The 22243-nt window shown below is 37.3% G+C and overlaps 1 protein-coding gene across 1 annotated transcript in view; it reads left to right on the top strand.

Moving 5' to 3' along the window:
• The window catches only part of PIGK (phosphatidylinositol glycan anchor biosynthesis class K), a 68302-nt gene extending 47644 nt beyond the window's left edge, over positions 1-20658 (top strand). Inside the window, exon 11 of the mRNA XM_056355917.1 lies at positions 20046-20658. Within this exon, the coding sequence (XP_056211892.1) occupies positions 20046-20162 (117 nt within the window). The 3' untranslated portion in view covers positions 20163-20658. The remainder of the gene's footprint in view (positions 1-20045) is intronic.
• The last annotated feature ends 1585 nt before the right edge of the window (positions 20659-22243 follow it).

Raw genomic sequence — 22243 nt, 5'->3', positions numbered from 1 at the left:
AGGAGCTGTTGCCGGTTAAGTGTTCTCTGCATCAGTGTCCTGGTGAATGAGTACTGCAGAGATCATAATGTATCATTTCTGAGGGACCTGTGACAACTGGGACACAGTGCAAGGGCCATAGTAAGTTTTACGAGCAAGTGTTTTTTGCGTTAAGAAAAAAGAAAGAAATTACAAGAAATAAAAAATGAGTAAAACTAGTGAATAGTATTTGTGGTGTTACGATCCTCTATCCAAACGGGTAATCCCTGTGGTTTAGCGTGGGCCTTTGTTGTTGGTTCTGTATCATACGCAAGATTTCTTTCGTGTTAACCCATGTTTTGTTTACCTCTAGGCAGAAATAAAGGCATCAGTATTTTATATTTATAGCATGAATATACATCAAAATTTCACAATCATAGACAGGTGTCCTAAATCAGTATAATGCCAAAGTACATTTTAATTACAGTTAGCAACCAACATGGCCACTAATTCTATCCAAATTTCACTGTAAATTTATTCTCCTGAACACTACTAAAAGTTTGCAAGCTTTCCTTGGGCATTTATATGTGATTTCTAATGTTCTCTTGAGTGCTTAATCTCTGGTACTTTAGAAAATATTATACTAATGACCAGAAATAACCTTTTGATTTCTAATCTGATTATTCCACAAGAAAATTTCAGATTTGGTACATCTAAACTGTTTAATGAAAGGAGACGCAGAATCTGATTTTGGGATTGATCTTAAACTTTATAGCACTAGGAACTATTTATTATTATAGTAGTATAAAAACAAAAGCGTAACAACCCTATAAAGTTCACAGTTCTAACTCTCAGAAATGTGTTACATCTAATGCATTAGACCATGGTTAATTAAAAAGACAAATGTGAAGAAATTAAATAGCAGAATGAAAACAAATGCTATCATTTAAGCCACTAGTTTTTAGACACAAATTAAAATCAGACATTTGTAAGTAAAGTAGCTTTCTCAGTTTTCAAAAACAAAAAGGAAAAATGGGTGCTTTTAATTGAAATAAACTGTTACTGCTTGGTAAAAGAATGCATTTCATAATATAAACTTGGGGAAAAATTGGCAAAAGTTAAGCTTTCAGAGGAACACCCACATAAGACAGCTTTTCTAATGAGGTTCTTTGTGCACAGCCATGCATACAATGCAGCTATTTGGAATCAAGTTTATGAATAGTAAGGCCAAAAAAAGGGAAGGGGGCAGAAAAAGGAAAAACTACTTTAATTCTGCACTTATCTTTAGTTGAAACAGGTCTGGTGAAAGAACAGGGGAAACTGCGTTTGAGAAGATTGTTTTCTTTTATCATAAAGGATATTCATTGCTGGCCTTCCAATTCAGCAAGGTATTTTAATAAAAGTACCTTAGTGCCATTGCTTATGTTCTGAATGTCATGATGCGTTAACGTATTTTAACTAACTGGGATTTAGGATACTGAAGAGATTTAAGTTGTTACAGCTGTTTTACTGATGGAAGAATGTTTTATGGACGAGAGGCACATTTCAGTGGATAAATGCCAAATCTCCTGGTGTTGTTATAATTGAAAACAAAATGAAACAGCAAATTCAGACCACAGTGAAGTTGCATACTTACTTTAGTCCATTGTAAAATATTAAGCAGATAAATTAATATGCTATTAAAACAGGATGGTATTGCAGGAAACTAAGATCCAGCCCATAGTGGCGATTGCACGCACAATTGACTTAAAATTTGACATGAATTACAGATGCACATTTACTTATAAATAAGAGTTCCTAGGTATTTTCTCCTGTAGAGGAATGTATGAGGGGATGGGATGTTAGATGTAATTTCTAATTAAATTAGATTGCGTTTCCTTTTGGAGGTGTGTGTGTTAAGTTGTTGGGGTTTTTTTTAGAGTTTTTAACCAGTGCCTTTCTGTAGCCTCCCTGTAGATCCCTCAGTGGAAAATACCTTCTGTAATCACAGGAGATTACTGGGCAGATCATGCTAACCCTGTTGACTAATATGTGTGTTTATTCCTGATTCTAGTTGAGCAACCCGCGTGAGCACCGTTAGCTTTGCTGAGTCTCTTCAGAGGATGTTAGGGGGTTGCCACATCCAGTCTAGTTTGAGGCTGTTGACTGCAGTCCACATTAAGGGAAATTAAGTAAGAAATTTAAGAAAGATGATGAGAGGGGGATCTCCAGAGTTATAACATGACTGTAGAGCTGCAATTCTGTATTAAGTCTTGCAAGAGGCTTTTTGTTTCCATAACTTCTGTGCTTCTGTAACAAGTTTGCCCTCCTCATCCCCCCCTCACCCCCCCCCCCCCAAAAAAAAAAAAAAAGATATCCTTTTGGTTAGAGGATTAGTTTTTGTTCATTCTTGGGGCCTCATTCTCATATAATAGAGGGGTGTTAGTTTATTGCATTTGTTGATGTTATTCCTGTTTCACACTGATTTAATTGAGAGAGGTTTTCTTCAGCAGCGTGTGGCAGAAATTGTTGAAACAGTATTAAGAAAATAGAACACTATGTTGTATAGATTTTTTTGAAGTATTATTTGATTATCTATAATACAACAGTTTTAGCTCTCAGACTTAAATGTTTTCACAAACGTTAAATTAAAGTGATTTTATGTGGCTTGTGATCTGTGAATTGCTCGATATGAAAATTAACCCATCACATGCTGATACAGTCTTGAAAGTATAACTTGAACATTCAGGGATCACAGTGGTGCCTTGCCCATTGGCCTGTAGCTGCCCTTTGGCAGTTATGTTTCAGGAGGTCCTCTCATGCTGGCTACACCTGTGCTGGTGGTGGAGTCTTGGTTCCTATTTATGTTTTATAAAAACTAGTAGTGGTGTTCAGAACTTCGGCCAAGTATGTGGGGTGTTTAATAGCACAGCAGTTACCCAGATTTTGATATTTTTGATGCAGACAGTAATTTTGGTTTATGGATAATAACTTATTAAAAGTTTTTAAAGTGCTTTGATACTTGATACGCTTTACTGTGTCTTTACAGGCTAAGAGGTTCAAACCCAACTTGTGATACTTAGACGTGTCAGGTTGGATGTGTAAAGTTTTAGACACAGCTATTTATACATTCCATGAAAATCCATTCCTGTAGCTGTGTTTGAAAATAACTTTAAAGCATAGCTTGCTTTTTAAAACTCTGATCATGGTATTCAGCTAGATGATGTCAGAGATAAAATATGACCTTTCATCAAAAGGTCCAAATTTTGCTGTACCTGTTAGCCCAGACACACATCTTTTCTGGATTGTTTTTCTTTGTCAGAACTGATTTTTTTCAGGGTGATTAAAAATTGAAATATTTGTACCAAAGATTAGAAAGTACTCTCATTTTGTAATTTAGTTTTATTTTAACAAAATACATTATGTGGCTACTCAACAAAAAGCTTTGTGTCATGTTCACCTTGCACTAGGACCCCTGCCTGGTCAGGCTTTACTTTTGCAATTCTGATCAAAATACTGAAGACAGTGTCGTCCCCTTACCATTGTCACTTTTTGTGGCCACTTTGGGGTATATGGAGAACAGCAGCCCGTTCTGGCAGAGTTCATGTCTGTCTGTTCCAGACTAGAGGTGAGAAAAGCTGTTTCTGGTGCGTGCCATGGGAATCTGTCGACATCCTCTTCCTCACAAGCTGACCTGAAGTCCTTTCTGGGGCTCAGGCATTCTGACTATTTTCATGTGCAGAACTAAATCCAGGTGTGCTTTACGCATTTTGCTGGTCTGGGTTTTCTTCGTCTAGGGCACTTGGGATCTATAGTAGTTAGAAATTAATATGTTTTACTAAGATTATTTTTTTCAATTCCTTTTCTGTATTAAAAATAGGTTTGTGAATTGTGTAACCTAGAGGTGGTTTGCTTGCATTTTAGCACTCTTAATGAAGTGGGCTCAAGTGGAATCATGACTGGATGTTATCCAGGAAATAAGAACTTGCTTCTTTCCTTAAATTATATACAGCATGTGGGTTTAATTTCTCTTACTGTTGCAAGAGGTTATTTAATTTTATTTTTTTTTTACTTCATTTAAATTGAATGCTACCTAGCAGAAAACTCAGTGCTCAAGCTATTACTGCACGGTTTTGCCAGCCACCAAATATGTCATAGAGCAGCAGAGATATTCCTGCCAGCGCTCTGCCATTTGGTGCATATAGGTGCTTTGAAGTTCATTCTATAGTATTACTTCTAAAATTAAGGTTGATTTAAAAAATTGCGAGTAGCAGAGTCTGGCTGTGTGAGTCACGTAATGTATGTAATGTGTACTTTTAAATCTGGAGAATTAATGTTTAATTATTTTGATAGTACTGTTTTCTATAAATAATAAATTAAGACTGGAATAGTTGCCTGTTTCTCTGACTAACTCCCAAGAAATCACCAAACATAATCTTGACCTGGTTTTAGACGGTACTTATCTTTTGGTGGCAAAACATTAAACCAGAAACATTTTCAGGCATTTTTTCATCTAGTGAGCTACTGCAGAGTCAGTGGTGGTGTTCAGGGTGTTCATATGTAAGCCAGTAGTCTGCACAATATTGTGTCTCTCTCTCTTTTTTTTTTTTTTTTTTCTTATTCAGAAATGAAGTAGCGTGTTAGCCTAATGAAAACTAATAAGCAAAGGTTTAGCATTCCTGAATAGCATGTATTTCTGTGTGTAGCATAAAGTATTTTTGTAAAAGATTTAAACTGTAATTTTTTTGATTTGCTGTTGTTTTTCTCATTAGTTCTTTCCAATCACAGAATACAATGATGTGGAGTTAGTGTAAATTACTGATGATCTGTTTTTACAGACAAGGCACAGCTGCTTTTGTTTTGCTGTGGTTTTCATCTGAGCATGAGGGAAACCCTCTGGAAGCAGAGACCTAGTAAAGCAGTCTTTGTTCTTCCATCTTCTCATTAAAGGACTGTTGTGGGTGATCACTTTCTGCTTATCTAGGGTCATTATTTTACTGTTTCTCAACCACAGGGAAAGTTCTGCTTCTTTATCTCTTTGTTAAGATGAAATATTAGATGAAAGCTCTTCTCTTAGTCTTCAAGGCACAGTAAGTACCTTAGAATTATTTTTCTTTCAAATGTTGCCTCCCAAATCTTAAAAAATTTAGCAGTAGTTATGAGAAAATTCATTTCTGTAAGGATAGACCACCAAAATATTCATGCATAGGGAGCTCCTTCGTCTGCACGCAACACTGCTCAGCAGAGCCAGAAAAGAAGTGCAAGTGTTTTTGTTGCTGACCAAGCATTACAGGGGAACTGAATGTGGTATTAAATTCTTCACATTACAGCTGAATACAATGGATTGAATAACTAAAAGCATTGAAAGGTATCTTGCATGAGGAACCTGAACAGTCAGCTGTAGGGTTCTTGTTTTTAACGATTTCCTACTAGAAATACCACACTGAACATCTTCTGTAAGCCAAGAAGGGGAACCTTTGCCTGTTCCAGCTGCCCTGAGACATTGGAGATGGGTGGTAGCTTTTTGTTGCCACAAATGTTGCGGGCATGGTCCATCATTTCTTCACTGTTCTTGCTTGAAAAAATATAACTTTACCTCCTTCCTTGCGTTTTTTAAAAAAATGAAACCAAAGTATATTTTAAAAACAATAAAATTATCTCCTCTTTTTTTCCTATTACACAGCTCTGTTAAGAACAGATAGTTGAGCAGTTACTGTCAAAATGTTCTGTTTGGCGTGCGTGCACATTATTAGCTTGTCTGGGCATCCATAGGGTCCAGTCTCTGCTGTCATGTCTTGGAATGTAAATTTACTGCTTCTTCACAGAAGTGGCACCCAGCAAGATGATAGTAACCCCTAGATCATACTCTCCTTCAAAAATAATAACTTCTTCAGAGAGATGCAATAGCAGAAACGGATGCAACTGGTGTAGTGTTTTCAGAATGACTATTCTAGGCTGTACAGGTCCTGCAGTTTGGACAAAGGAGTATAGCACCAAACTTCAGGTTTTCTGAGGTCGTGTCTCTTTTCTCTTTCCCTGACCTATGAAAACCCTCATATTTAAAGATTGGCATTGTATCTTCCTTATTCTTCGGCACAGGATGGGAGATCAGTTTTGACAGGCAGCTTGGAGTAATTTAACTAGGGGCTGCCCCTCAAGTGGCCACACTCTGCTCTCACCCATTCCTGTTAAGAGTCCTGTGCTCATTAAGCGCAGCAATGAGCTGAAAAATACTGCTTTAGAAAAAAAAAAAAAAAAGGCATTTTTCAGCCTGGCTGGGTGCATGACTACAGAATTTCTGAAGCCAGCTAGAACAGGTAGTATCAGCCAAAATTGATAAAGTGTATGTATAGTCCCAGAAAATGTTTGTTTATCTTTCTCATGAGCACGTAAGAGTATAAATACTTGTTACTCTGGAAGGTTGAAATGGAAATAAATTTAAGGCTTTTGTGCATATCATGGGACTGTCCAGTTTGCCCTTGAGCATACTGGTAATACGAGGCATTATATGTGAATGTAGTGTCATCCATTTCGTGGATTATGAGACATCAGTTTCATACCCACCAGCATATAGCAGCTGTACTGTTACAAAATCCATGAAAAGGTACCCTGGCTCTGTAGTAGCTATCATTGTTACAGGTGCCAGGTTGAATCTACAGCATCTTTGAGAGGTAATCCCTGTAATCGTTTCTTTTTAATAAACACTATCTAAAATGTAAAATGAAGGAAGAGGTCCAGGAAGTGACTGTAACATGTCAAGCTTTGTTGAGTGCTGTAGATCTTTGTGGTTTACTCATCTGAACTTCAAATAACTGCATTTGGAGGGTTGGTAGTAGCTATCTGAACATGAACTCTAAAAATTATTAGATTTCTTATATTAAAAAAAAAAAAAAGTGTTTTTTTCAGCTGAATCATCCCTGTGTTTGAAGATCCTGTATGCCCAAACCTTTCAATATGCCGTACTGATCTTTCTGTGTCTCTGTTTTGGCTTTGGACAGATTGTGCCATGATTCCTTTTTGTTGTGCTTTACAACCTGCTCACAACTGTGATTTTGTAGTTACTGTTTCTGTTGTGCTGTAGCTGTGTTCAGAGCTTTATAGAGAGATGAGTTCAAAAATGTTTACAGCTTAAAGTAAACCACGTACTGTGCTGGCAAAAAGCAAAACGAGGTTAACAGTAAGAGATTCTGATTTGTAGACTAAGACCATAAAGGACTGTTACATTAATCTCTTCTGACTTTCTGCACAAAGTACCTAAGATACTTTATTTATAATTTTGCCTTCTTTGTGGCTATATTGAAAATTAGGAAGGATAACTAGAAAAGAGAGTGAGTAGAGCTGGTAAATGTTTAATCAAAATATTGTAATTACGGGGGGAATATAAATGAGGAGGACAATTATGGCATATTAGTACCTATATGTGATTACAGAAAGTATGCACGATATTGCAGCTGTTCCTGAAGCAGCAATATGTACGTGTCCCTTGGGTCTCAGTTGCTAATGTCACGTGAACTGTTGCACAGTGCCATAGATAAAATATCAATAGCTGTCTCACTTTGTTTTGGGCAGCTGATACTAGAACTGCTGCTGCCACTGCAAATGTAAGGAGGTTATTTTAAAGTGAATTCTGTGATTTGAGACTCTTCGCTGTCCTTTGTGGTCATAATAAGCTTGGCTAATGTCAGAGCTTTTTTGCTAAAATTATCTCTCCAGCCATTTTCACTCTCAACATTCCAGCCCTCTATTAAGCTTATAATTCACTTTTTTCATTATTCTTTGCTTCCGTGAGATTTTTTTGTGATACACTGCTCTGCATTCATTTGCATTTGTCATTTATAAGCCTGGATTCTTACATGTTCTGAGTCTTTTTGGATTTGTCTGCACTGGGTCCCATTTATTTGCTGTTCCCTCAGATACTGGAACAGCGAATAGTATTTAGGTCACTGTGGTGAGTTGTCTCCAGTGGGGATAATTGAATAGGTTTTTCAGTGCATAATGGTATGCAAATAATATACCTTTGCCACACATGGGAATAGACTAAATATATGCACAAGCTTTCTGTGACCTTAATAGGTTTGTAGGCATCATAATACACCATGTGCTACTGTATTATAGTAGCTGATGTACGAATACTTTAAATGTGGTTCAGGGCAAAGAAATGTATGAAATAACTCATGAATTTCGTATGTGATCCACACACCTTATTGCGTATGGAAGTGTGTACAAGCAATATAGCTGATTTACTTCTGTAACATAAGCAGTAGGTTCTAATAATAGTCACCATTAATAAAGCAGAAGATTCTTAATGTCTTACACTTAGAATATACTAATTCATTACATTGGTAGAGTGTCTTCGTGCATGATGCGAGATGAAACTGAAAACTGGTAAAATGATTAATCCATTAGACTGTTTTTATGTTTATAATGTGTCACACATGAAATTAGCATTTACAAAATTTTGCTTCTTTTTAGTTCATTTTTATTACAGGTTCTAGAGCAATTCAGGAAACAGATGCTGCATTTTAAAAAAAACTTTGCTTTAGTCAAGCTTTCTGTGCAAAAGAACACATTCTTCCTAAAACTTCATTTTACTTAAATTAACTTGTATTTCCACCGAGGATGGCTTAAATTAAGCACAAAGGGAGGCTTAGCGGTTTAGACTTCCATCAAATAAACTGCATAACTAAAAAGAGAAGATGCCAAGCCTTACACTCTTGTACTTGAAAGTATTGTTTCCCTGTCATGGGAACTTGAGATTAGAGAAATTATAAAGGCTTTGCATAAAAACAGGGAGTTAGAATTAATTTTTGCTTAAGCAGGGAAGTGTCAAAAGCCTATTATGGTAATTTTTCAATTTTGTCTTAACTGTTCACACATTTTAAAATAGTTGTACAGTTGAGTGGAGGCGTAATTGATGTGTTGTGGTTTCTTTTCTTATTTCCTTGGGCCATCATAAAACATAGCTTAGGTGCACTTCGGCTTGGAAGAAGTAGGTGTGCTAATTAAGTAGATGAAAATTTTCATATCATAGTGAGAAAATTTGCCTAATGGATTGGAATAGTATTCTGAGAATGGTTCCCCTATTCTTAATTACATCCAAGTACCAAATATCAATATTAGATGAAGACAACTAAACCACAGAAACCTTAGTGAGAAAGCGTAATTCCTAGCAGTAGAATTTTGGGTTGTGGAGACTATCATGTTCATTATTATTATAGTAAACAGTAGCAGTAAAAGTCCACATAAAAAAATATGTTACTTAATAATTTTATTCATTGTCTTTTAATGTAAATTAAAAGCTGAAAATATCATGGAATGAAAAGCTACTGCTACGTTTATTTTGTTAATCTTTATTGAATTAAAAAATTATAAATCTTGTCAATATCATAACAGCCTGTAAAGTGCTAGGGCAGTAATTTAAAATTTATGCTTGACCTAGAATAAATTTTTAAGACTTCCCTGATTAAAGGAACACTGATATAGCAAAACCTTTTAATGGTAAATTAAATCACTTTTTCTTTTAGTAAATACAGTATTTAACAGAAGAAATACTGTTCCAGAGTGGCATTCATTTTAGTGATCAGTTTTGCAGTTCCATAGGAGTCGTCTTTGATGGAACAAGCTTTGCATTTGGAATGAGGCTTACTAGCAAATGTGAAAGTAAGCAATACTCCTAAAGTGGTCGTTGATTAGTAAGACTTCTGTTTTTATATGCAGAGGAAGGGCTTCTTTCCTAGCTTGCAGCTATTTTTTCTGTAGAAGTCTCTTTGGGGCTATGAAGGAGCTGCCTTTGGCATCCCCCAATTATGCCTAACTTGTTTGGAATTTTTCTGGCTTTGTCTGCAGTAGAAACTAGTGAAAAGACAGGTCTGCTGTATTACAAGGATGAGGTGTATTCTGCTTTATCAGTTTTCCTGACACTGCTGAATGGCTTCTGTCAAGATCCACTTTCAGTTTCTCTTAACGTGTACTTTAGAGTGGCCTGATTCTTCCTTAGCTGCTCTTTCCCCAAAAGCTGTGAACAGGAACTATCTCACTGAAAGTACAATAGTGTCATGCAGTTTTTGTGAGATGAGGCCTGGATAGGAGGGTCAGCATCCATTCTGGCTGTTAAATTAGTTTTCCAGTTTACAGGTTTCTGATGTTTTGTATTTGTGTCCCTGGAATAATAATGCCAGGAGTAAGAAAGCCAAGTGTGTGATGGATGTGCATGTGGAGTGGAGAGGAAAGGCGGGGTTGCTGTTAGATCCTTAGGTGAAGGGCAAAGTATTTCTTAGTTTTTATTCTTTATTTTATTGCTTGTTTCTGTGCTCACTGCAATCAGTATTAACATCAGTGTGTGTGTAAGCACGTGTAATTTGAGTGTAAGACTAAATGCTTGGCTTAGTTTGTGTTACCTGTCACTAAATATATGCAGGAGCAGGACCTTTCTATATAAAGCAGATTACTGAAGTATGTTATAGTAGGTTGTCCAAGATGAAAGATTTAATTCCATTTTCTGGTGTCAGTTCAGTGTTCTGTAACGTTTTCATTTCTCACATAACCTTGAACAGTTTTTATTAATCATTACTTTTTTATTGTTTACACATGAAAGCTTCTCTGATAGACAGTATTTATTTAAATGTTTTTTCAGTCACTAGTAAAATTAGCAGTAACAGTTTTGCTAGGTTTTTTCTTCCATCTACTATATTTTTTCTGAGTTTATGCAGCATAAAAAGTAGCTGTTACCAATAAGCTCACATTGATAAGGAAAAAACATAAATGTTATCAGTTTTAGCTTGACGGATTTTGCAATACTGTGATGGCAGATACCTTCCTGAACACTTTTCCTCAAGTGAAGGCAATGTTAGCTCTACATATATTCAAACATTTATCCCACTTAACCGTGTAAACTTAGTGAGGTGTTATTGGTGGTTTTTTTGTGTTAATTATGTTTTGTTTACTCTTCAATAGCATGCTGTGTGGAGCATGGCAGTGTAACTCACAAGCTCTTGACAGGACTGATGAATGGCCAGAGATAGAGATATTGGCAGGCTGCTCTCTAGTGCTCTGTCTGGAATTGTTTTCCTAAATAATTCAGAGGGTTGAAATTTGATGAAATCATTTCCATTTGAAGAATGAATGGAAGGGGTAAATGAATGAAGACTCCAGTAATGGAGCAGTTGTGTTGGACAGACAAGACAGCATTCCGCATTGTCATTCCTGCTCACATTCTCTGTATGAGGTTGTGATTCGACTTTGTGCAAGTGATTACTTCTGTAATGACTGCTTTCTTACTCGGCTGTGGAGCCCTGCTGTAGCCAGCTCTGTCCTCCCCTCGGCATCCCTCCGGGGTGAGAGGCCCTGGATGTTGACAGCTGTCTCCTCTGGCTCAGTGTTTCTTGAGAAGTGTGACTCCAGTGGTGGGGCTCTTTGAACTAGTGAGTGTTTGCATATTTTCAGCAGGGAGTGCTTCACACGAAAGACTGTCTACAAATACCTGACTGACAAACAGATGATGAGCAGTACTTACAGGGGACTGAGTGACACCGTGACATCACTAGGGCAGTAACCTGTGGATAGTTTAGATGGTAGGCAGGAAAGGTGCAACTGGTTTGCCACAAGGTAAGACCATCTGTGGTTTTATCTTTTTTAAAGACTTACCTTTTCGGAAAGATGTTGATACTGTACCTATTGCATGTGGTAGTCTGGGAGGGTGTGTATTCAGCTACGCTCATTCCTTCTTCCAGAAAGATGGTCTTTGTTGAGCCCCACATGGTATTTGACTGATGAACCTAGTGTCATGCAGATATCATGCAGGAACAGTGAACATTTACGATACCATAAATTTGCTTTTTTTTCCTTAATGGCAGCTGCCTACAAAAACTTTGCAGGAATGGATCTGCTGTCTGGGACTCCTTGTTCTTTGACGTACCAAGCACAAATGAAACAGCTTTCTGCTCTAGGTGTAATTACATGCAACCACTAAATAAGTGTCTGTGTTACTGCTGTGTCCATGTTTTAGGATTTGTTTCTGAGGTTGTATAGCAGCTAGAGTAGCCAAAAGTATTAGGTTGATGTTTCAGAATAGTTTTTTCCTTTTACTTTTTCTCTGCTCACACAGAGTGTACGTACAATGTAAACTTGAGTCTGGCATACCAGTGCAAAACTACTGAATACAAAATTGCCTTTAAAAGCTGGGTGGTAGTGGGGAACAAACCAATCTATCACCAGCTGTAACACACTGATTTCTCACTGAAAATGAAAATGTTTTGCAATAAACAGCCATATTTGATCTTGCTCATATAAATGTGCAGGCAGCTTTTGCCTCAGCCCTGATTCTCCCTCCATCCATTTTTTCATGCCTGCCTCTTAAATCTAATGCTGTTTTGAGTTTTGCAAGCTGGAGCTAGAAAATGTGGAGCTCTGCTGCACACACGTATAATGTAGCACACAGCTCAGGGCAAAGGAGAACTTTTAAAATTATAGTTGTAGAGATTTAAGAAACGAGCAGTAAAAACTGTGTGAATAAGGAATATTTATTTGGATTTCAGTTTCTTAAAATGTTGCTGTTGAGAGATTTTATTAGGTCTTTTACTCAATATGGCATATTGAATGTAAGATCTAATGTTGTCTAACATCTGTTGTTAATACAGCCTGTCACCTGGAAATAAATTAATAGATACACATGGGATATCCAGAAAAAAAATGTGTGGTTAGAAGCGTTACTACTACCTTGAAAGGAATAGCATAATAATTTATGAACATCATGGTTACTCCATATAAACAGGAACAACTTCATTTGAATTCGAATGGTCAAAATTATACTTCATAATGGAAGTTCTAAGGCATACAGTTAATTTTATAAGATTAAGAAAAAAAACCTGCCTCAAAGCATATTGATTTAAAAGCATTTGAATGGACTCACCTTGTGGTGAGAGTTGTTCCAGAGAGACGCTATGGGAAATCCAAGTTAGATTTCCACGGAGGAGGTGGGAGTGCTGTGCTCCTTCGAAAGACTGGGTGTCGTGCTTAAAAGAACAGTACTCTGAGAATAGCTTGGCCCTATTTACAGTTGTATTTTTGTGACTATGAAATATTTTTCTCCCTCTAGTAGCTCCTACACACCCTTTTAGTCTCCTTTGTTCTTTGCAGCTGCTGTTTCTGTCTGTTTCACCCAAAGTTTTGGTAGCAGAGAGTGAGTTGCTTTTACATCTGGTCATTTTTAGATGCTCCTCTCCACTGAGGTCTGCCTCGCTAGTGCATGTTTTTGCCGTTGTCTGATCCCCTCCAGCGTAAGGACCTTGCAGTTTATCTTTCTGTCTGTGGCATGGCACTGTGCACTGAATGCCTTTAGTCTTGTTTTTGCTAATGTTCCTTTTCTTGTTTAAGTTAATTAAATGTAAACATATTAAAAAAGAAGGATGCCTCTCAAAGTAAGGGTGGCCAAGTTTTGAATGCTGAGTCTGCTTAAGCTGCTCATCTTCTATTTTTGCATGCTTCAGCTGGCACGAAGCTTTGTATTTGCAAATGTAATTCATACATTTGCTGTGGTCTTACGTGCCATTCTGTGAAAAATCATGATCATACAATATATTCATGTAATAGTATGAATTTGATTAAAATACAAAAAACCCCAGTCTGCTTAATATACCTTAAATAGATGTAGTTGAGTGTTTTCCTAAATACGAGTTTATATTGTGACTTTTTTCATCTCTACCCTAAAGCATACATGAGTTACATTATGGAACTCACTGGTACCTGAGCAGGTAAGAGCTCAGCTCTTGTACCTCAGCAGAGGCAAGACCTGTGCTGTGCCACTCTGTCGAAGATGGATGCAAATGGTTACTGCTGCCGTACGGAGCTGTGTGTGTTAGCTTTGGATGTAGCACATCACACGCCTTGGTTTGGAGGCCCCCTGGTACAATCCCTATTGTATTTGCCAGGCGGGAATCATTCGTCTGAGCACTGGCTTGTCTGGGATTTAAACTGCGCTGGGTCCCAGGTGCTGGGAAAGCTCCCTTTGATTAGAAGTAGTATATTGTGTGTTGTGTCACAGGTTGGGAAATCAATGAATAATTGTTAAACCTCTAAAAGCACTTTAAAGTGCTATGAAATGCTGAGAGATAACACTGGAAGTAGAGAATAATAACTAGTAGTTAATTTCTTAAAAGGACTTATAGATTACATATTTTAGAAGGAAATTAAAAACTATCATAACAGTATTGTAGTTTATATTACAGTGATTACACAGTTTTCAAATTAAATACTTTTAATACAGTTGTTGGCATTGATATGTTAATTTAGTTTAACTGCTGTCCTTTCCCATATCTTTCGTGAGTTTTTGTTGTTGGCGAGTGACCTTTATTCATTATTTTATTAATATTGAACATATCAGTAATCATGGCGCTGCGGTTAATAAATACAGACTGGGAGATTAGACAAAAGTGCTTTAAATTGTTTTGCAGATTAACAGGCACTGTTTCTGTCAGAGTTTTCTTATGACTTTAATCTGCTGTGGGCACAAAAGAGGATTAAACTATTACTAGATGGCTGGAGGTATTTGATTTCGCCCACCCCCTTGTGAGGACCCCAAATCCAAACTGTAACTGACAAGTTAGAAGTGCATACGTCCACTAAAAGCTTTGAGGACCTACCTTGTGCTGTGATTTGCTTGTGATACATATAAATTCATTCCGCAATTAAAACTTTGTTGTGTGCTTTGTCATAAGAATTGAGAGGATTGCCCAGTTTGAGATTTTAAATTGCAGGTAAACCTGAATTGTTATGGAGTGCCTCTAGGAAATACATAGTGTGCACGGTGCACTGCAGAGCAGAATTTGGCTTTTCCAAGGAGTTTCCTTGTCCTTCGGTTTGAGCTCAGTGGGGATTTTTTCTGAGAGGAGAAGCAGGCAGGTCGTTTCAGTCTTGGATCTGAGTTTGGCCTTGGAGTTCAAAGACCTGTTTTGAAATGCGGATTTTTCTTTTTCCAGATTTCAGTACTGGTCTTTAACACATACTCTAACATAAAATCAGGTATTTTGAGAAACAAGAAAGAAAACCTTTAGTGTTGCAATGGAAGAAATACAAACATTCATTTAAATGGAGAATGACCAAGAAGAAAACCTAGAAATTTATACCCCAAAATACATAAAATTCACCCCAGTGGCAAGCACTGCACAGACAAGCACGCTTCACTTCCCTGAGAGTGCTTGCTGACTCCCAGGACTAGTAGAGGTGGAGAAACTCCACAGAGGAGCGTGCACAGGGTTTCCCCCCAGTGCCGCAGCTGCTGCTGTGTGCCAGGCAGCCCCAGAATGCTGGGTGACATCGCCTACCACGTGTGCTGCAATAAATAGGCCAAAACTGGGTCTAGGGCACTCTGCACTGAAACTCCAGAGAATTAAGCAGGGATTAATTTGTAATACAATAGCTGCCACTTTAATGGACTCGTTGGAACACAGCTCTTCTAATGGTTTATTTTTGTGCAGTTACATACGGATATTTTGCACTCGTGGTACACATACACACCATCTGCCTCAGGTTGGGGAGGACGTCCCCCATACCGGGCATAATATGCACATCAATTTTTAAGGTTTTGCCCACTTTCTTAAAGCTCTGTTTGGAATAAGATACTGGAGGAGACTGAAGAATTTGCGTATCCCTTTTCCATTTGGGAATTACTACATTACTACACTGCTTTCTCTACTGCTACCACCCAAATGTGGTTTCTGAGTTTAACCCAAAGTTTTCTGTACTGATATTTTTGTCCTTACTGAGGACACCAATGCAAAGGGTGTTCTCTTGGAAAAGGACTGTAGGGTTGCATTATAATGATATTTAACGTGTTTTCCACATGCAATGTTAATATAGGATGTATTAAATCTTATTTCTGTTCTTATGTAACATTTTAAAATTAAACCGTTCTCAATCTAATTAGCACTTCAGCTTTAATACTATATTATTTTTTGCATAAAACTCATTTTAATTGGAGTAACAAGTATTGCATGTTTCATGAAACACGTTCATTGAAAGTCTTGGATACTTTCCATTCGGGTCCCTACAGACCTATCCAGTTTGAAAATACACTGTTTTATCCTCTTCTTAATTACAGTACTTGAAGCGACTCTCTGTTAACTGTTTTTAAGTTCCACAGGATAATGAGTCTACCAGAACTAGAGAGCGTACAACAGAATACTGTTCACAGGAGGAAGCTTGCTGTTGCTTAGCTACCTATCTTTTTAATTTGGAATCTCCAGCAATTCGATAATGACTAGCCCTTAAGCTGTGAAATGTATTTGTTCATGACACATTGTACTGTTTTGTATGTGCCTTTCACCTGTGTGTTACTGCTATTATTGTAGGGATAAACAGGGCATTTATAATGGGGTTGCATTGTGATATAACTCACAAAACCTGAGTACGTTAGTTACATAAGCGGTACATGGTATACCAAGTTCTTAGGTGGGAACAACAACAATGAAATTGAGAATAATGTAGCCAAAAGAGCTACTGCTTTTGCTCCTCCACATCAGTCCCAAATATGAGAAAGCTTGCATGATTTGTAAGTACTACAGCCATTCTGTAGTCTTTTAATAGTACACGTTCTCACATCAATTTAGGCATAATAGAGATACATAATTAATTGCAAATTAAAATACTTCAACACAACTTTTTTTTTTTGTCCATTTAGCATTTTCTCGCAAGTGAGAAAATGAATGACTTCTAAAAATCGCCTGACTTGCACAGAAACTTGCTGAAATAAGACTCTGTATGAGGCATTGTTTATCAGATAAATATCGGATTTTTTTTTTTTAGGAATCTGGGAAAAACTTGTATTCATTAATGCTTTCTGATCAATCCTAAAATTGTTATAAAGGGACAGTTTATGTAGGGATTGCTTATAGCCACAGAACTGGTATAAGTGTAGAAAGAAATTCTGTCTTTTCTAAATCTTTTTCCAGTATGTGGATCTAAAAAGGAAACTTTTTTCATTTGCTATTAGAGTGCTGCTTTATTACTTCAATAATTTTTCCCATTAGGAGAGATCTCTGTGACTCTTCCCTGCCTGCCCACGCAAAGTGGTCAAAGCAACTTCTGCAGCGATACGCTTGAGGCTGACATATGTTTACGGAGAGGCATCCTGCCTGGGCCACCGTTCCTTGTGCGGCACTGCTGGCATAGCGGTGGCGGTGCCGCGTCATGCCGCGCTTCCTTGCTGACGTGGCTACACTGGCAGTGCTTTTGGCAGTGGCACAATTGTAGCAAGAAGAAAGAAATGTTGGGTCTGGTGTTACAATGGTGCCAGCTGAAAGCTCTCTGCCAGCCTATGTTATACGTAAAAGTTGCTGACATAATTCATGGAAGCAACAACTCAAGTCTTGCATGTAGATGGGTGTGATTCACCGGTGCAAAATACAGCTTTTTGTAAAGGAACTCCAGTGCTGTTAGCTGCTTAGCTGACGTGCCCAGCTGGACAAAGATTTGTTTTTGAAGTTTTCTGTGTTATATAGGTTACAATTTTAGAAGGATTAACTTGTCAATTCAGCACTAATTACATTTTTTAATTCAGTGATGAACTTTCTTGGGAATCTATGATCAAGTTAATTTAAAGAAAATGACATATTTCAGCTCTTAACAGGTATACTTTGTAGGTTTAAACAGGAATCTGTGTAATCCCATTTTAGGTATTCATAAGGTTTTGATGTCTGTATGTCCCTGGTGGAAGATACTGGCATATTTCAGTATAATTTTGTGCTCAATTAACCTCGCTATTGACTTACAGATGTACAATAGAGTTGCATGTCTTTGCCCTTTTATTATGGTTTAATATTTCTATGTAGATCTCAGTTTCTGGGCCTGTAAATCTTTCTCATTGAGATTATTTTTAAGATTACTAAGTATGTAGCCCTTTAATAGCCTCATATGTATTTTTTTGTCATATCTTCATGTTTTTAATCCTTTACATTTTAACACTGTGTCCCATGGCTTTAAACCAACTATATGTGTCCTTGATTTCCCAGCACAGAGCCATTGCTGCACTCACCTCTGTTTCTTTGTGGAATTCCATGGAGGCATCAGTACAAGGCATGACAAAATGTAAAACCATACTCATAGATCACCTTATAAATATTTATTGATATAAATTCTTTAAAGAAATTAAATTACGTGTTCTATACAAAATAGGAGAGAGAGGCTTTTAATGTCACTGCCTGCAAATTGAAGTCATTTGTCTAGAAGGGTCAGGTGCCACTTTGTCGTAAAGAATTTGTCTGAGATCCAAGAAAGGAAAGATTGATAGTACAAAGAGATTGATGAAACAGGCACTGCAATATGCATGCGAAGTTAGGGGTTAATTAGGAGGATTTAAACAAGAAAGTTCCTTTGTGTGAGAAGTGTCGTGTGCTGTTACTTTCAGAAGCGAGGTGTGCTGGCAGCCTTTTTGAACATGCAGAGCTGATTTTCTGAGATGTTTATACAGAGATGTGTGGTTGTGAGCATCTGTGAGGTGGCAGATTACCAACAGCACATACACTGCAGCTGATGAGTGCTCCTTAGGAAATGGAGTGGTTTGCATATATAGACACCATTGTCGCTCGTATCTTTGGTTTTGTTGTTGATATAAATCGTAAGGCTGGTTCTGTGATTCCTGTATCAGAGTAAAATCATTAATATTTGACTGCCAAGTTCTTTGGGTGTCTCAGGTGATGTGGCTATTTGTTACAGTTTTTAATTACAAGCATGGTACCTAAAGAAAAATCCTAAAGCTAAAACTATGTCGCTTAGAAAATAGGAGCTGAGCAATCAACAAACATTGTTTTCTTGTTGATAGGAAAGCTGTTTTGAAAGAACAGATGCTGCAAACTGTTCCTTATTGCATTAAAGTTCACCAGCCACCTGGTACATTTAGTGGAGAACGACAAGCTTCCATATGCAGATTCATGCAGAAATCGAACACAGTACCTTTTTTTGTAATAGTTATTCACATGGTAGAAATTTTAAATTTGACTTAAATGCAACAAAACCAAAATACTCTGTGCCCCTTGTTTCTCATTCTGTGCAAGGACAAAATAGTGCAAATCTTTCAGCAAGGCAGGAATAAAAAGCTCAGCCAGCACTTCAGTATTTATTATTGTAATAGTAAATCATCTGTCTGTGTAGAAGATCTGTAAAACATACCTGCTGAGGTACGAGGGACTGAGTTATACTTCTAAATATTGTAATTCTGATATTTTTGTTATGATATTCTTAACTAAAATTTTATATTCATATAGCTTCACCTTATTTTTAGCCCTGGAGACAGATCTTGGGACACATAGCAGCTCTTATCTTCTGCAATCCATTTCTCACTGAATATGGAGTGTCTGAAATTTTAAGTAAGAGGAGGAGGAAGAGGACAGATAGGTTTTATCTTGCCTTGCCGCTAAGTGTGAGACAGAAAAGGCCTTAACAAATTTCAGTGTATTGCTTTTTACCAAAGATGAAAAAATTGTTGAAGAGACAGGTATTTGAATTGCAGAATATATTTCTACATTAAGGAAAGGCAGTTAGACTCAATGAGGCCCCTGGGAAACGTGATTGACATTAAAAACAATCCTATTTTGTTTTATGGTATTCCTGTTACAGCGAATCTTAACTTATGTGGTTTGATATCTGTTTATTCACATAATTCTGAGTACAAAAGAAACTGTAGCAAACACTCTAGGTAGTGGAAAAACAACGCTATTTTCTCTTTCACATTTTCACTTGTAGCAACTGTTTTTCATACTCACAGCATTTTTTTCTCTTGTATTAACATGAGACCAGATATGAAAAATTCTGTCCAAACAAATGAGTGTGAACATGTCCCACAACACTGACACTCACCGTCAAAGTGGTGTCACAGGCACAGCTCTAGTGGCCTTTCTGTGGTACTTAACCTCCCTGCTTGAGTGACAGCTTCACCCCTCATCAGCCTTTCCACCACATCGAGAAGATGCTTCTACTTCACGAAGACATACAGTTTACTGGAATTTTTCTGTACTGCAAGGATTAACTTCCTTGTTGGACTTGATAAAGACAGTGCCTGTTTATTGTGAAAACCAAGTATAAATTCTTCGTATTTCTCTGGTTTTTTCTTTTTTTTTCAGAAACCAAAACAAAAGGACTGGCATCCTCCTGGAGGATTTATTTTAGGACTCTGGGCATTGATCATCATGGTTTTCTTCAAAACATACGGAATAAAGCACATGAAACACATCTTCTGAATTCAAGCAAGCAAGAACTTTGGATTTGTTGGTGTCATCGGAGTTCTGTGTATGTGTTATTATGGCTGCAGTGAAGAACAGTGTTGAGATCTCTCTACTAAAGGTTCTTTTGAAGTCACCTCTTCTGCCCCTTTTTTGTAAAGAGTCTAACAGATGATTTTATTGTTAGACTTTTTTTCCTTACTTTGTCTTGTTTTAAATGTATTTTAATGTTTTTCTGAGCAATTTTTCTTTCCAGCTAAATTTGAAAAAGAGGAGGGACCTAAACATAGTAACAGAATTTCTGAGGTTGATTGCGTATGGTAAATAGGCAAATTCTTTCTCCCGTACTTCAAAGTAAATCTTAGAAGTAGTCAACCTATCACTAAAGAACTAGACATTGTGCAGAACATTATTTAAGATGTCATTTTATCAATAAAAACTTAAGCCACTTTGCAGACTTTGGCATGATGTATTGAAAGCTTTCTTCACAAAAATAAAAATACTCTAGAATATATTGATTTTTTTTTTTTCTCCTTCTTTCTTCCTTGTTAAATACAACCCTTAGATCAGTCATTTCACCTTAGGCAGTTTTGAGTCTAGGATTCTATGAGTTGGCAAAAGTGAAACAAAAATATATGACCTCACAGAATCTACTTAAAAAAATGCCAGAAAAAGTCAAACTGACTTCACCATATCCATTACAGACCCTTCACAGGCGTTGTATTTTCACTCCGTACAATATGGAATTGGATATTTTCAGGATTTTCAGTGCACTGGATTTTTGCACAGAAGAAATTAGATTCTGGCATGAGGATGAAAAATGTTATAAATTGCACTGTTGTTTTCTGTAGTTTCTGAGCCCTTGGAAAATAAGCTTTATCACCTAGGTCTTGTAAATTCTGTTTTGGCATATTGATTTGTTCTTCTTGGATATTTACTGATGAGCGTATGCTAAAAGGGTTTTGTGTGTAAATAGACTGATACTAGCGAAGAGAAGAGCAACTCTGTGCATGTATAGAAACGAGTCTGTCAGCAGGGAGAAGATTTTGCAGTATGCTTTTGGAACCTGTTCTCTAGCTTAATCATAATAAAGCTTACATGATGCATACTTGATGTAAATGCTAGATTTGTATCTCTGGAAGTTATTAGGAATTACTTGTAATCACATAGTATCAGAGCAAATATATTTTTCTAAGAGTATGGTATTGAGCATTTTCGTATTGCACAGAACAGAAATCTGAGTGCATAAACATTTCTGTTGTCCTTTTTTCTTCTCTTTCAGATTGATTGTGGCATTGTAGCCTCGGGTTAGGGGTAGCGAACTTGTCAGAGCTGTGTGTATACACTGACTGGGAGGGCTGCAGAGAAGGCAGCCATTGAGGCTTCCAGCTGTTTCTAAGGGCTGATGTCAGAAAATAATAGAAACAGCAGTGTAGTACATCTCTTGAGTATTAAAACCTTATTATTTTTTTCCTACATACATCTTCTAGGCTTGGAGAAGATAAAGGTACAAAATGATCCATTATCAGGAGGTAAGCACTTGCTTGCTGCACCTCTTGTGCTTTCTGGTGAACAGCAGGAATTGTTTTCAGTAGCATGTGCTAAGCATCAGGAATAGGAATTAATCTGTACTTAAAACAAGCATTCCTACACCACTGTCCCTATAGCTGTGTAAACTGATATTCTGTGATAAATAATAACAGAGATTTCTTCCCAGTCTGCTGATGAGAAGTTTTGGTATAACTGCTGCACAAACGACAACGGTGCGACGTGATGTGAAGGATGAAGGCTCTGCTTGCTGGAAGTGCCTCCTTCAGAGAGGAGGAGTTGAACAGGTCTGAGCAGCATTCCTAGTGCTGGATCTCTGGGTCTCTTCACAAGGTGTTGGTGTGTTGGGTTTGGGGGTTTTCTGGGTAGCACCCTTCAAAAGCAATGACTTCATATCCAAAATCTGATACAACGGTGACTTTTCTTAAAATCAGACACCCCCTCCACCCCAGCTATTCCTAATGCAACAGTGAACTAAGATCTGTTGTAGACAGACTGTACAGAAATGCAGACACACTATAGATATGTGTAAACATGATACAGAAATGAAT

The sequence above is a fragment of the Falco biarmicus genome, chromosome 11 (genome assembly GCF_023638135.1).
Source record: "Falco biarmicus isolate bFalBia1 chromosome 11, bFalBia1.pri, whole genome shotgun sequence".
Classification (NCBI taxonomy): domain Eukaryota; kingdom Metazoa; phylum Chordata; class Aves; order Falconiformes; family Falconidae; genus Falco; species Falco biarmicus.
Note: the sequence above shows the minus strand (reverse complement) of the source record. Positions and strands in the feature narration are given on the sequence as shown.